This window comes from Aquarana catesbeiana, linkage group LG09, assembly GCF_042186555.1.
Source record: "Aquarana catesbeiana isolate 2022-GZ linkage group LG09, ASM4218655v1, whole genome shotgun sequence".
Classification (NCBI taxonomy): domain Eukaryota; kingdom Metazoa; phylum Chordata; class Amphibia; order Anura; family Ranidae; genus Aquarana; species Aquarana catesbeiana.
Genome location: NC_133332.1, coordinates 201,466,100 through 201,480,565, shown reverse-complemented (window position 1 = coordinate 201,480,565; position 14,466 = coordinate 201,466,100). Strand labels below are relative to the sequence as shown.

The 14,466-nt window shown below is 43.7% G+C and overlaps 1 protein-coding gene across 1 annotated transcript in view; it reads left to right on the top strand.

Annotated features, from left to right (window-relative positions):
• The window catches only part of CNTRL (centriolin), a 185,198-nt gene that overhangs the window by 24,044 nt on the left and 146,688 nt on the right, over nt 1-14,466 (top strand). Inside the window, exons 9-10 of the mRNA XM_073599547.1 lie at nt 4,774-5,002; nt 5,866-5,975. Of these exons, the coding sequence (XP_073455648.1) occupies nt 4,774-5,002; nt 5,866-5,975 (339 nt within the window). The remainder of the gene's footprint in view (nt 1-4,773; nt 5,003-5,865; nt 5,976-14,466) is intronic.

The window sequence follows — 14,466 nt, the reverse complement described above, 5'->3', positions numbered from 1 at the left end:
CCCGAGGAGGGGGGCGGGAGATGTGGTCGGAGGAGGGGGGGGCAGAGCATTAACACGACGTCCGGCGTGTTTAAACGCCCACATCGCTGGCTACACAGGCTATAAAGGGCACACTTTTTTCAGGTGCACACAGCCTATGAAGGGACACAGAGCTGACAGTCGCATGTGAGGTGGGACACAGGCATTCTCTCAGGCAGCATTTACTTAGAAACACTAGACTGGGCATTGGTAGCAGCGGCAGTTGCTGTACTACATCGCTCAGCAGTCAGTGTTTTTTGTGGTACCTCCACCTTTTGTTGCTTTGCACTATGGGTAGAAGAGGTACAAATACCCCGAAAACCAGAGGCTCTAGGGGATCTCCCTCAGGCTCTGAGGACCCCCCTTCTGCAACACCTTCCCCCCCTGAAGGACCTGGGATGGCTGGCCAGGGAGAGCCATCGGGGTCAGGGGCTGCATCTGCTTCTGGCACTTCAGCCCCTGTATACATTGCGCAGGAGGTTTTTTCCTCAACCATTAATGGATTAGAGGAAAGATTAATGGCCTTAATCGCATCTTCACTCGGTGGAAGAAAATGCGCTAGGTCTCCCTCTGTTACCCAGGACCCTCAAGCTGAGGAACTCTGGGGAAAAAGGAGAGGAATCCCTCTCAGAGGATCGGGATGGGACTGATGATTCCTCTTGTGAGGAATCAAGTGGAGAGGGACCCTCTTCAGCTTCTCAGGATGAGAAGGTGTTGCTACAGATTCTTGCTGGGTTGGTCCACTCCACATTCAGGTTACCCGTATCTGAGTCAGTTAAAGAACCCTCCTTTAGTTTGGGTTCACTGAAGCCTCCTCAAACTACACATGCTTTTCTGTTTATGGTTACTGAAAAAGCTTATTTATTCTGAGTGGGATCACCCAGATAAACATTTTTTTTCCGCTTAAAAAAGTTTTTCAACACTTTATCCTATGGAGGAAAAATTTACTAAGATGGGGGGTATACCGGCAGTTGATGCCGCCATTCCTCCGTAAATAAGTTTGGCTTATTTTGTCGACAACGCTCAGATACCTAGGGATCCAACTGATAAGAAATTGGAATTCCTTTTGAAAAGTGTTTTCTTCTTGGCAGGTTCAGTGGTAGAAGGTCCTAATAGCTCGAGCTGCAGTGGCAGCAATCAGTCTGTCAATACTTGAGAGACCATATTAAAACAGGTACTCAAAGTTTTACCTGAACAGTTAGCCCGGGGGTTTGCCAACCTACCAGCGGTTTTGTGTTTGCTGTTGACGCAATCAGAGATTCTATCATCCAAACCTTTCGCTTTGCGCTTGGGTTGGTACATATGCGTAGAATCTTATGGTTGAAAAATTTCAGCTGAATCACCATGTAAGAAGCTTCTGGCTGGGTTTCCCATTCATGGTGCAAGGCTGTTCGGAGAGGATTTGGTATACGTCCCTCTTTTAAACAGGCTGTGTCCCCAGTGCCAGGAGCATCAGCCTCCAGGCAGTCGCGACGGCCTCCTCCGTCAGGCTCAAGAAATAGATCTCAGAGTCGAGCCAGGGACAAAGGAAGTCCTGTGGGAGGAAGCCTACTAGACAAGACGCTAAAGCCTCTTTATGAAGGAGTGCCCCCGCTCGCTCGGGTGGGGGGAAGACTGCTACAGTTCTCAAGGCTCTGGTAGGAGGATTTCCAGGACAGATGGGTGATGTCCACATTAACTCTAGGTTACAAACTAGAGTTCCGAGAATTCCCCTCTCCTCGTTTCCTCAGATCAAATGTTCCCAGAGACCCAGAGAAAAAGAAGTCTATTGTCGCAAAAAAGTTATCGTTGTTGTTTCCCACGCAAGAGCAGGGATTGGGGTTTTATTCAAACCTTTTCAGGGTTCCAAAAACCAAATGGAGATGTCAGACCCATTTTAGATCTCAAGGATCTAAACCGATTCCTAAAGATACGATCCTTTCGCATGGAATCGATCCGATCGGTAGTCCTACAAGAAGGAGAATTTCTGGCGTCAATAGACATCAAGGACACATACCTGCATGTACCTATTTTCCCTGCTCATCAAAAGTACCTGCGTTTCAAAGTAGAAAAAATGCCACTTTCAGTTTATAGCTCTGCCTTTCAGGCTAGCTGCTGCACCTCGGGTGTTCACAAAATCTTGGCCCCTCCGCTGGCCAGATTAAGGGCCTAGGTATAACGGTAATAGCATACCTAGACGACCGACTCTTGATAGACTGCTCGGTAGCCCGCGTGGACCAAAGCTTGGTCACCACAGTCAACTACCTGGAATACCTAGGTTGGCTCCTCAACTCAGAGAAGTCTTCTTTGAAACCAGTGAGAAGACTAGAGTATTTCGGTCTGGTCATAGATACAGCCCAGAAGAGGGTATTTTACCCCAGGCAAAGATCAGTACCATAAAAGAACTGATTCAGGTAGTCAGGGCAAAGAAAGATCCTTCTATTCACCTTTGTATGAGGCTACTGGGGAAGATGGTGGCTTCATTCGAAGCAGTTCCCTATGTTCAGTTTCATTCGAGACTGCTGCAAAACAGTATCCTGTCTGCCTGGAACAAGGAGGTTCAGGCATTGGATTTCCTGATGCGTCTGTCTCCTACAGTGCGTCAGAGCCTCAGTTAGTGGTTGATACCTGAAGATCTACAAAAGGGAAAACCCTTTTTTCCAGTTGCCTGGACAGTGGTAACAACAAATGCCAGTCTTTCGGGTTGGGGAGCAGTCCTGGAACAGTCGACTGTCCAGGGGGAATGGTCCAAGACAGAAAGGACCTTACCCATCAACATTCTAGAGATCTGTGCGGCGTATCTAGCCCTAAAGGCCTGGACACTTAGGTTACAGGGTTGCCCTGTCAGGATCCAGTCCGACAATGCCACAGCAGTGGCTTATACCAATCACCAGGGAAGCACCAGGAGTCGTGCAGCCCAAGGTGAAGTAAACCAGATCTTAATCTGGGCAGTCTCCCAGATTTATACATTTCCTCCTATTCTGCTACTGCCACGACTTCTTCGCAGGATCAGGCAGGAAAGGAAGTCGGTACTTCTGGTGGCCCAGAAGAGCTTGGTATGCAGAAATAGTAAAGATGGCAGTAGGTCCCCCGTGGACCCTACCGTCACGTCCAGACCTGCTATCCCAAGGTCCAGTGTTCCATCCTGCCTTACAAATGCTAAATTTGAGGGTCTGGCTATTGAAACCCACGTTCTGAAGAATCGTGGGCTTTCAGGTCCTGTGATTTGTATCTTAATCAATGCAAGAAAGCCAGCTTCCAGAATGATTTATCATAAGAGTCTGGAAAGCTTAGATCTCCTAGTGTGTATCCAGGGCTTGGCATTCCAGAAAGTATGTCATAAGTAGAATTCTTGACTTTCTACAAATGGGATTAGAAATGAAGCTGGCCTTGAGTACCATCAAGGGCCAGGTCTTGGCCTTCTCAGTATTATTTCAACGGCCGCTTGCTTCGCATTCTTTAGTCCGAAGCTTTATACAGGGGGTAACGTGTCTTAATCCTTCGGTTAGAGCTCCCCAAAACCCCTGGGACTTGAATTTGGTTCTGTCAGTTTTACAGAAACAGCCTTTTGAACCAATACGTCAAATTCCCTTGGTCTTGTTTACGAGAAAGTAAATTTTTTCTGGTAGCTATTTCTTCTACTAGAAGAGCATCAGAGCAGCTCTTTCTTGTAAACAGCCTTATTTAATCATACACAAGGATAGAGTGGTATTGCGCCCTCATCCTAGCTTTCTACCGAAAGTGGTTTCAGATTTTCATCTAAACCAAGATATTATTCTACCTTCCTTTTTTCCAGATCCCTTTTCTATGGAAGAAAGGTCACTACATTCTTTGGATGTAGTAAGAGCAGTCAAGGCCTATCTGGAAGCAACTGCTCAAATTCGCAAAACGGATGTTTTGTTCGTACTGCCAGAAGGTCCCAATAGAGGACAGGCAGCGTCAAAGTCTACCATTTCAAAATAGATTTGACAAATGATTATTTAAGCTTACGGTTTGAAACAGAAAATTCCACCTTTTCAAATCAAGGCACACTCTACAAGGACTATTAGTGCTTCTTGGGCGGTGCATCACCGGGCCTCTATGGCTCAAATCTGCAAGACCGCAACCTGGTCTTCAGTCTATACATTCACCAGATTTTATCAGGTGGATGTGGGAAGGCATGAATATATCGCCTTTGGGCGTAGTGTGCTGCAGGCAGCGGTACGAGGTCCTCAGGTCTGATTACACCCTACTTTGTGTGGTCCCCTCCCCTCAAATAGCATGCTCTGGGACATCCCATCAGTAATGACTGAGGCTCTGTGTCCCATGATGTACGAGAAAGAAAATAGGATTTTTTATAAAAGCTTACCTGTAAAATCCTTTTCTTTTGAGGTACATCACGGGACACAGAGGTCCCGCCCCTCTTCTAATACAGTTCTATTGCTTTGCTACAAAACTGAGGCATCCCCAGGAAGGGGAGGGGTTATATAGGGGGTTGAACTTCCTGTCTAGGGTGTGACCAGTGTCCAATCACCTAGTGATACCCTATAACCCATCAGTAATTACTGAGGCTCTGTGTCCCGTGATGTACCTCAAAAGAAAAGGATTTTACAGGTAAGCTGTTATAAAAAATCCTATTTTTATAAAAATATACACTCCCTAGGGGCATACAAGGAAATATTTTATTGTGAAAGTGTCCCCAGTTTTCTTTTTCATGGCCCCCATAGCTTTTCAGTTTTACTTCTAGATGCCACAGTAGCTAAAAAGTGCAATATGCGAATGTCTGTACACTTGTAGGAAATGGATGCAGAGGAGACTCCTGGTGAAAGTCCTTACATTGGAAAAGCCCGCTATAAGAGGAACCTGTATGCTCAAGAGGGTTTTATCCCTGACCGCACGCAACACATGCAAGTGGGAAAGATTGAGGTGGATGGAGATGACCAGATTAAAAATCAGCAAATCCGTGCCCGGATCCATACAACACTTGATGTAGACCTGAATGAGAGAGAGAAGAATATACAGACAGGTAACATTCTACACAGAGATGTCAAGCCTATTGTAACAATTAGTGGTGTCATTGTATGTCTAACCTGCACTGGAAAAGTGTTCACAGTTTCTCTCATTTTGTTGAAGTGAGTGAACCTTTCAATAATTTTCAGCAGTCTGCATTTCAGCTTTGGAAATATTTATTGTGCGGCTCTACTTGGTACCGCTTAGCCTTTTTAATGAAGGCCTTGAACCTGCTGTGCTTGCACATAGTAGCCTTACTCATATGGCTGGTTCCCCTTTAAATGTGGACCTGGCTATAGGAATAAATGGGGCAGTGCTTACACAGTAGGCATGGGGAAAGGCTGTGCAATAACCCCCCCCCCCCCCAAATCTGTGCAGCCTCAACAGTGCTGCTAAAACCTTAGGGCAGTGATGTCATACCTTCTGCATTGAACATTTTAAGGCCACTTTCACACTGAAGCGGCGGGTCCCTTAGCGATAAAGCGCCGCTGGTTTCAGCAGCGCTTTACCTCTGTTATAGCGGCGCTTTGGCGCTGCTAGCGGGATGCTTTTAACCCCCCAGAAGGGGTTAAAAAGGGGTTTAAAAGTGCCCGCTTAGCGCTGCTTTCAAAGTGCCTTGAAAGTGGCGCCCATTCATTTCAGTGGGCAGGGGCGGTGGAGGAGCGGTGTACTGCAGAAGAGGCAGTTTACAGGTGCTATTTTTAGCACAAAAACGCTGGTGAAACGCCTCAGTGTGAGAGTGGCCTAAGGCATTGTTGGCTTCAAACTAGTTACCTCTCTCCCTTAAAAGACTGGTCCAATGTGGTATAATTTGAGTATCTGCCCTTCCTACGTTTGAATATAATTTTGGTATAACATTTTATTTTTGTGTTTTTTCAGCACAAGTAAAGTTGTCCGAACTGCAACAGGAAATAGTAAACTCAGAGCAGCAGATCCTAAAGGCAACTGAGGAACTGAAAGAACTGGAGGATGCTGTGGCTCAGCGAAAGGTGAGTGAGTCACAGAAACTGCTTTGTTGCCTTGTCTTTATATGTATTTTACTTGTAATATCATTGCCTTTCTTTGAAGGAAAATGGAAAGATTATTCCAGTACGTGTGTGTGTGTGATCTGAAGTTGGGTGGTTTGAAGAGAAGGTTCTGTCACTTGCAGGGAGTGCTGTGCCGCCTTGAAGAGTTGACTGACCAGACTTGTCAGGTTTACATTGTTGCTTGTGCCTCCTTTTAAAGATGTGATCTACTTTATGTTTTCCTTTAAAGCCCTACTTCAACCAAAACATTTCTTTTTTAGAGAAGAGTTAAACTCCCTTTTGACACTGTGTAACAGAGTGCAGTGGATGTCGTGATAAACCTCTGTATGGACCCTTTCACATTAATCTGGATTTGGTGTGCTTTGGGGGTATAAAAAGCAGAAGAAAAATGCATGAACAATGTATCCCTTTAAATCCTTTGGGACTCTTCACTCCAGCGCACAGTGGGAGTGGTGCCTTTTTAAAAGTTTAGTATGCTGCATCTTTGGCGCACTTTTCAAAAGTGCATCAAAAACGCATCTCCCATTGGTTTCTAAAGAATAACCAGCCAATATCCAACAAACAGAGCAGACTCTTCAGAGCTTAACTTGGAACCTCAGTCTGAAGAAGTTGTTGCTAGACCCATCTCACAGATTGGAGTACCTGGGCCTGATTTTAGACAATGGATTAACTTCTGTACTCTGCTCCCATACCCATGCTCTTCAGGCCCAGGGGAAGCCCTCTCTTTGTGTCTGCATGAGGGTCATTGGTCTAGTGGTTGCATCCTTTATGGCTATTCCATATACCCAGTTTCACTCCAGATCATTGCAACTCACTATTCTAGCAGTATGGCATAAATCGATACAGTCCTTAAACCATTCCATACATCAGACATTCAAAGCCAGGCTCTCCCTAGAGTGGTGGATCCAACACAGAGCTTTAGTTAGGGAAGCCGTTTCCTCCAAGAACATGGAAGGTTCTCACAACAGTTGCCAGCCTGTTAGGATGGAGAAAGGTCCTGGATGTTCTCTCAGTGCAGGGGACTTTATCAGAGGAGGAGTCATTGACAGAAACACACCTTAATATCCACATACAACTCCAGATGAATTCAGTTGTCTCCAACAGTGTACTCTTGCGAAGACACCCAACGAGAATCCAGTTGGCACCAGAAATTGCGCCACTCAAAAGGAATTGGACTTCATCCACTCTTAGGCAGAACAGCACGCTCTAGCCCGGTCATCTGTCCATATCCCAGACATAGAAAATTGAAGGGTGGACTTTCACAATCATCCTGGATCTGAAGGAATGTGCTCTCCATCCAGAGATGTTTAAAGCCCTTTACTACAGGATCATGGCTCTGGTGCAGATTCAACAATGAACTAGATGGGTTTGTCGCCAGGACCATGGACCTTTGGGTTTTTTCAATGCATGGTATGTGGAATCGGTTCAGCTTTATCTATGCCTTTATGCCCCTTGAATTCCCGCTTGTCTACTGATTCTCATTGCTCTGAATTGGCCCAGGAGAATGTGGTAATTGGATATACTGAGACTCCTGGCAAATGATCAGTGGGCCCTTCCTGATTTTCCGGCTCTACTGGCGCAAATACTATCCTGCTTCTTGGTAGCTGGCTTTAATGGCTTGGCTGTTTTGAAGCCACGGTCCTTAGACACAGGAGCATATTGACTCTGTCATCCCTACCCTTTTTAAGGCTAGGAAATCAGCTTCTTGCTAATTCTTGTATCGCACCTGGAAGGCCTTTTTTTTTTGCGTGGTACAAGCTGTGGGTCAGTATCTAGTCTCGAGTACAAAGGACAAATCTCAGCCCTGGCCGTTCTGTTTCAGAAATGTTTTACTTCTATCACTATCGAGTTAAGACCTTGTTCATGGTGTACCACACATCTTTTCCCCTATGCACTTTCCTGTGTCCCTTTTGGGACCTTAAAGTAGAACTAAAGGCAAAACTTTTTTTTTATTTTTGGATATAACCCCTGTCAAGTTTTTTTTACCATCTGTGTCCTATTGAGGAAATTTCTCTTCACGTCCTGTCCCATAGCCAAAATAGGAAGTGAGAGAAAATCTCTCCAAAGTGAGGGAATTCCTGATTGTCACTCTACCAGACATGTTGATGCTTCTTGGTCTTTTTCAGCATCCGGTATCTGTTTCTCAGATTTGCAAGGCTACCACCTTGACCTCTTTTTGCACATTTGGTAAAGCATAACTAAACTCAGAATCAAATTATTTAAGGGTAAAGCTTTAGTGTTGAAATCAATAATAATTTGAGTTTAGCAGCACCTGAGGAAGCTCTTAACGTAGTACCTACGAAAAGCATTGTGAGTGTTAAATCGTTGGAGCTCCCCCTTATCAAAATCTTCTTAATTCAAGTTTTCTTCAAGTTTTACACAATGAAAGTGGGAATAAGTTCATAAAAGAGGGGAGGAGCAACTACGATATACTGTGTAGCATTGTTTTATGTTGGTGTTTATTAGCTCGTCTTTGTAAAAGGTTCTATTTTTTTTGAGCGCTTTTAAAGCTTCAAAAAGTTTGTATTTTAATGATTGTGTAAATTGTGTATAAATGGGCATCTAGAAAGGTACACAATTAACCGTTGGTACACAATTCACCGTTAATTGCCCTCACAGGAACAAATTTTTTCACACCGGGTGAGGATATATTTCGAAGACTTAGAATAAAGAACCCACAAATCAAAGATATCATTAGGAAAGGGAAGATGGAATCTGCACAAGAATTAGAGATTAAATTTGGTGGGAAACTACGTGAATGGGAATATTTTCAATTAAAGCACTCAGTCACTACATCACCGCACACGTTTAGAGAAGAATTAAATTGGTTGGAAAAACTCTGTGTGACACCAATGCCATTGAAGAGAGGCATCTCAAAAGTCTATGAGTTCCTGTCGGACCTTGAAGGACAAAAAAGGCCTTCCTTCATAGAAAAATGGGAAAAAGAATTGGAAACAAATTTGGAAAAGCAACAAATTGAGAAAATGATTGCAGGAGAATATAACCAAGCATGGGATGTAAACACCATCGAGATGAACTATAAATTTCTAGTTAGGTGGTACATGACTCCGGAGAGACTCCATAGAATTAACCAGGAAAGATCACCATTATGTTGGAGAAATTGTGGAAAAAAAGCCACAGTGATACACATATGGTGGGATTGTTCGAAAATCAGTGTATTCTGGCAAGAAGTAATTATATGTGTAAAGGAGAAAACGGGAGAGAAGATAGAAAATAATAGACTGACTTGTCTGTTCCACGACGCCAACTCTCCCAAAAAGCAATACATGAAAAAAGTAACGCCAAAACTACTAAACGCTGCAAAGGGATTGATCCCAAAAAATTGGTTAAAGAGTGAAAGTCCAGATATAAGAGAATGGTTTAACCAAGTGGAGCACTATCACAAAATGGAATTACTTTGTTTTAAAGATAAAGGGCAACTAGATAAATGTACTTCTGTCTGGAATGGGTGGGTAAGATACAAAACCTCGGATAGCTATTGGCAGAAGATGTCAGAAGGTATAAGATCTTAAGAGGAAAAATCACCTGGGAAAGGAAGAAAAAATGCAGTGGTGAGGCGGGGGGGTTAGGTGAAAATTAGAGAGGGAGGGTTGTAGGGGGAGTGGCGCAGATTGGGAAAAATCTTATTTTAAAGTTTTTTGTATAAATAAAAGAAAGGGACTTTTGTTTGTTTTTTTTTGTTTGTTTGTTATATTGCAGTTTACCAATCCTTCAATGTGGTTGATGTATTTGTTTTCTTTTTCGGGCTTTAATTCCTTTATTTTCATCTAGTGATCCTGCTAGTAAGGTGTCTGTTTATGAAACTGAGATAAGTTGCGCTAGTGACTATTGCAAATTATCTCAACCGCGCAGCAGATTATGTTGCTGTGATTAGGAGTGGAAATGCTGCTCTCTGCTTATAATCAATGGTTATATCGGTGAAGATGTCCCTATAGAGTGCCATATCCAAGTTAGCTAGACAAAAAAGGAAAATCCCCTAGGTGGACTTTTAAGGCACTGATGTAATTGTTAGAAAAAAACATTTTATTAAACACACTAAAAACAAAATATATTAGAATGGTTACCATAGCTGTATACTAAATACAAAACTCACCACAAAATCACCACAATGATTGACTGTAAATTCTCGTAATTCACCCAATAGGCCCTGTGACATAACTATCAAATTTGTTACTAAATACAGCTTCTAAATTATTACTATAAAGGAAATAGAAATTAAGTTCATATATTTTTAGATCAAATTGTTGCATTTGTATGGTTTTTGAGGAACAGAATTTTATCCGTGTTCTGAGGTGACTGGCCTGAGGTGATACACAGAGATGAAACAAATCCTGCTACATAAGTTGTACCTGTTTTATCTGCAGTCATCCCTTCTCTACACCTGTTCAAAGTCCAGTTTTTTTTTAAAGCTTGTGTGAGAGTACAGAAAAAAGAGGGGAAGAGCCTTAGTTACACTCTGCAGGGTTCAGTGAGGAGAGCCCTGAGAATTCATTGGAGGGAAGGGACACACCCCCTTCACACTGCACACAGGAACAGACCTGAGGCTGTCAGTCTGCTGGAAATCTCTCCCTGTCACGTTTTTTCTCTTGATGTCAGGAAAACTTGTCAGAAGTGATTCATGCGGACAGAAAATAACATTTAGTGCTCTTAATTGAGACAAGTACACGCTATAGAGGGATATGCTTTGTTTATATTTCATGTCTGAGGTTTGCAACCACTTTAAGCCTTGCTTCACACTTAATTGACCTGCGTTCTGCAGGTAAGCAGCCCATTCATTTATTTTGGCTTCCCTACCCACAGACATGCAGGGAAAGAAGTCATGCCTCCTTTTTGTTTTGCCACAGCACCTTGTGATTTGGCACCTGGGAAAGAATGCTGCATTTTCTAATGATTGGGGCTGCCATTAAGAATTAATGGTACCCCCACACATGTGATAAAGTGCGTTTTGCCCGTGGGTCAGGAACGTGGCTGATTTTGGGAGCATTCCTGATCTCCACAAGCGTGAATCTAGGTTCGAGAGCCTGTGTCTCATACAGTACAACTAGGAAAATAGGATTTTTGACTTGCCAGTAAAATCAGTTTCTTGAAGTACAATACAGGACAAGGTCCCTACCCTCGGTTTTGGCAATCTTTCTATCTCTCTATCTCTCTCTCTTTCTCTTGCTAGCTACAAAACTTAAGCTAGCTGGGATTGGGAAGAGTTATATAGAGAGATGTCCCTGCAGCCTTCTATTTTACCAGTGTTCAGGCATCTGAAGGTGGCTGTTTATAACCCCGTGATGGTGTTTAAAGAGCCTGTCTTCTGTACTGTATAAAATCAAAATCCTAGTGTTGATATGAGTCTTCCATAAAACTTTTCAATGTCACCTGGTGTGCTGGCTTCTGCTATTTCTTCAAAATAAAAACCTTAAAAATAATGTAACCTAGGGGTCAACCGATTATCGGTGTGGCCGATTTATTGGGGGCTGATATTCACATTTTTTAAAGTATTGGTCAGAAACATTCTGATATTGGTCAGACCTCCTCCCCCTGTCCCCACGTGGTGCTTGCTGCAGTCTCTGACAATCTCTGTCAGCAGTGCGGAGGGCAGCAGAGATCATCTTTCATTGCCTGCCTTGCATCACCGATGTTCCGTCCTTGCAGCAGGACTGTGAAGGCTGAACTCTTGACAGAGCTGCAGCCACAAGTGAGCAGAGAGAGTTATGTCATCTCTCACCGCCCGCCCGCCTGCATGTGGAAGTTTACCTGTTCGGACGCTGCTGAGAAGAGGCTGTCAGAAGTAGTATATAAGTAGTGTATGGGTGGCAGATGACAGTGGCAAGCTGCATATTGGTGACAGTGGCAAGTGACATGCATCTGGTGGCAGGTGACAATTATGTACAGAAAATCGGCTATCAGCCTGAAAGGCAGCCTGGGAACTTGGTATCGGCCCTGAAAAAACTATATCGCTTGACCCCTAATAACCATTCCATACTCCATCAAAAAACGAGGGAATATAGAAAGTTTTGGCTGGAGCTGGTATTATGAAATCTGTAAATAAGCTGAAGTCATCTATCAGACCTATAAAGGAGGCTAAAATTTCCTGTTCAGCAGCAAGAAGCCTTAGGCTCCATGTACAAATAGTAGCCTATTATGACCGCCGGCCACGGGAAAACGCAAAATGTGGCAAAATTGTGCTGTGATTTTACCACGTTTTGCGGCCGACGGTCAAAACATTCCTATCCTGAACACGATTCTTTTGCGTTCAGGAGACGGAGGTTGAACCTCCCCTAACCACAGCAGCTCCTAAACAATCCTAAAAGCCTATGTGTACATGAACACATAGGCTTTATGGAGTTGCGTTTTTAGGAACTTTGGAAAAAAAAACACCAAAAGCTCCTAAACTTCAAGTTTAGAAGCTGTAGTGTACGTGAAGCCTTTGTTTTTCTGCTGCCAGGAGAGTTAAGTTTAGGGGTGGCCAGTGTACATGTAAACAAATATTTAAAGCGGGAGTCCGGCGACCAATCTTTTTTTTTTTTTTTAGGTCATTGAGACACTTTTCTAATCCCAAAATAATACTCACAGTTTGGGTGTAATATTTCCGCCTCTGTCTGTTTTCGTACTAAAGAATAACTTAAAAAATGTGATGCTGGCTGTTTCCATCTTGCTTGTGGGCATGTAAAGCCCACAAGCATTGATTTCCTGGATGCAGTGAATGCTGTTCATTCACAGCTTGTTCACGCGCATGATCATTGTTTCCGCACTGAATCTCGGGAAGCCTGACACTAAGCTCCCAGGAGACAGTGCGGCGCCGGGGGAAAGGCAATAAACACGCCTACTCCCATGGGAGGAGAAACAGGAAGTACCACAATAAAGTACAATATAAAGGTAATTGCAGCGATAAAAAAAAGTTTTGTGCGGCATTTCAACATCTATGCAATTAACTGAAGGGGGTAAGATTAAGTTAAAAATTTGAGTGCAACCCCGCTGCTTTGTAGTTTTGGGTGGAGCTGGGAAGAGTTTGTGCCTCTGTGAGATTTTTAAGAAAGCAAGAGGCTGCCATCTCTGTAAGATTTTAATGCTGTCTTTGTTGGGCAGATCTCCACCTAGATGGAAACATTTCTCCAGTGGCAAGTAAATAAAACATGTCAAAGGTTGTAAAGCTACTAGAAAATCTTTCCTTGCTACTATGCAGTCAGACAAATCTCTCTAGCATGGTGGTTCTCCAGTTCTGCCCTGAAATTGGGAAAATTGTTCTTTCACATGTCCTGGAAGGGCACAAGAGATACCAGGCTTAACAGGCTGTGAAAGAGTTTACAACTCTGTAACTATCCAGGGTCCCTAGAGGAATCGAAACTCCCGATCAACATTCTGGAACTGAGAGCCATGGGATTATCTTATAACCGTGAACCTCATTTCACAGCAGTGGCCTACATAGACCATCAGAGGGACACCAGAAGTCAAGCTGGAGGAAAACCCATTGAGGACATCCTGGCCTCTAAGTTCAACAACAAGCTGAAAAAAATGTATGGCTAGGACCAGGAGTTCTATAGCATACACACCAGATGCTGTGGTGACTCCTTGGACTCAATTCTAACTGGTTTATGCCCTTCCTTTTGATTAGGATCCTCCCTCATCTGCCGCGTAAGTTAGAGAAGGTAAGGGTTCTGGCGATTTTCATCCCACCAAATTGACCCAGTAGTACTTTGGCACACATATAATCAGACTTCTGGCACATGAGCCTTGGGCTTTCCCAAACCAATCAGACTTACTGGCCCAAGGCCCCCAGTTCCATCCTGTTTCTCAGTCGCTGGCTTTGTGGCCTTACTGTTGAAACCCATGTCCTAAAGGATAGGGGTATTTGTGATTCTGTTTTTCTCTCCTTACTAAGAGCAAGAAAATACACCTGTAGGATTTACCCTCGCACTTAGAAGTCTTACTTTGCATGGTGCGATGACAGACGGTTAAAGCCCTCAGGATTGCAGGAAAGCCAATTGCTCAGTTCCCCCATCAACATAGTCAGTGTTGATTGGGGAATCCCTCACGCTGAGCTATTGTGTTATCCTAGGAGCCATCCCTGCTGAGAGCACACACAGTGATTATTGCTAGCGGCTATAATCGCATGAAAAATATGACAGGCTGTTTGTACCCAAATTGATCGATCGATTAACTTGGGTACAATGAGCCTCTCTATACATGGTTCAAATCTCAGCTGAACCGCCTAAGATTCAAATAATCTATGAGCAGCTTTTGTTTTGCTTGTACCAGTTCCTCCTGCTTCCTGCTCCACTATTGCCAGGTGGATCAGACAACTTATTTTCAGGGCCTCTGCCTTTAAAGGGAAGAGTTCCTCCCTTCTCCATCAGAGCTCATTCCATGAGGGCTGTTTGCGTTTCTTGGGCTTTTCAGCAAGTATTTATTTCCGAGACTTGCAAGAGCGCCACCTGGTCCT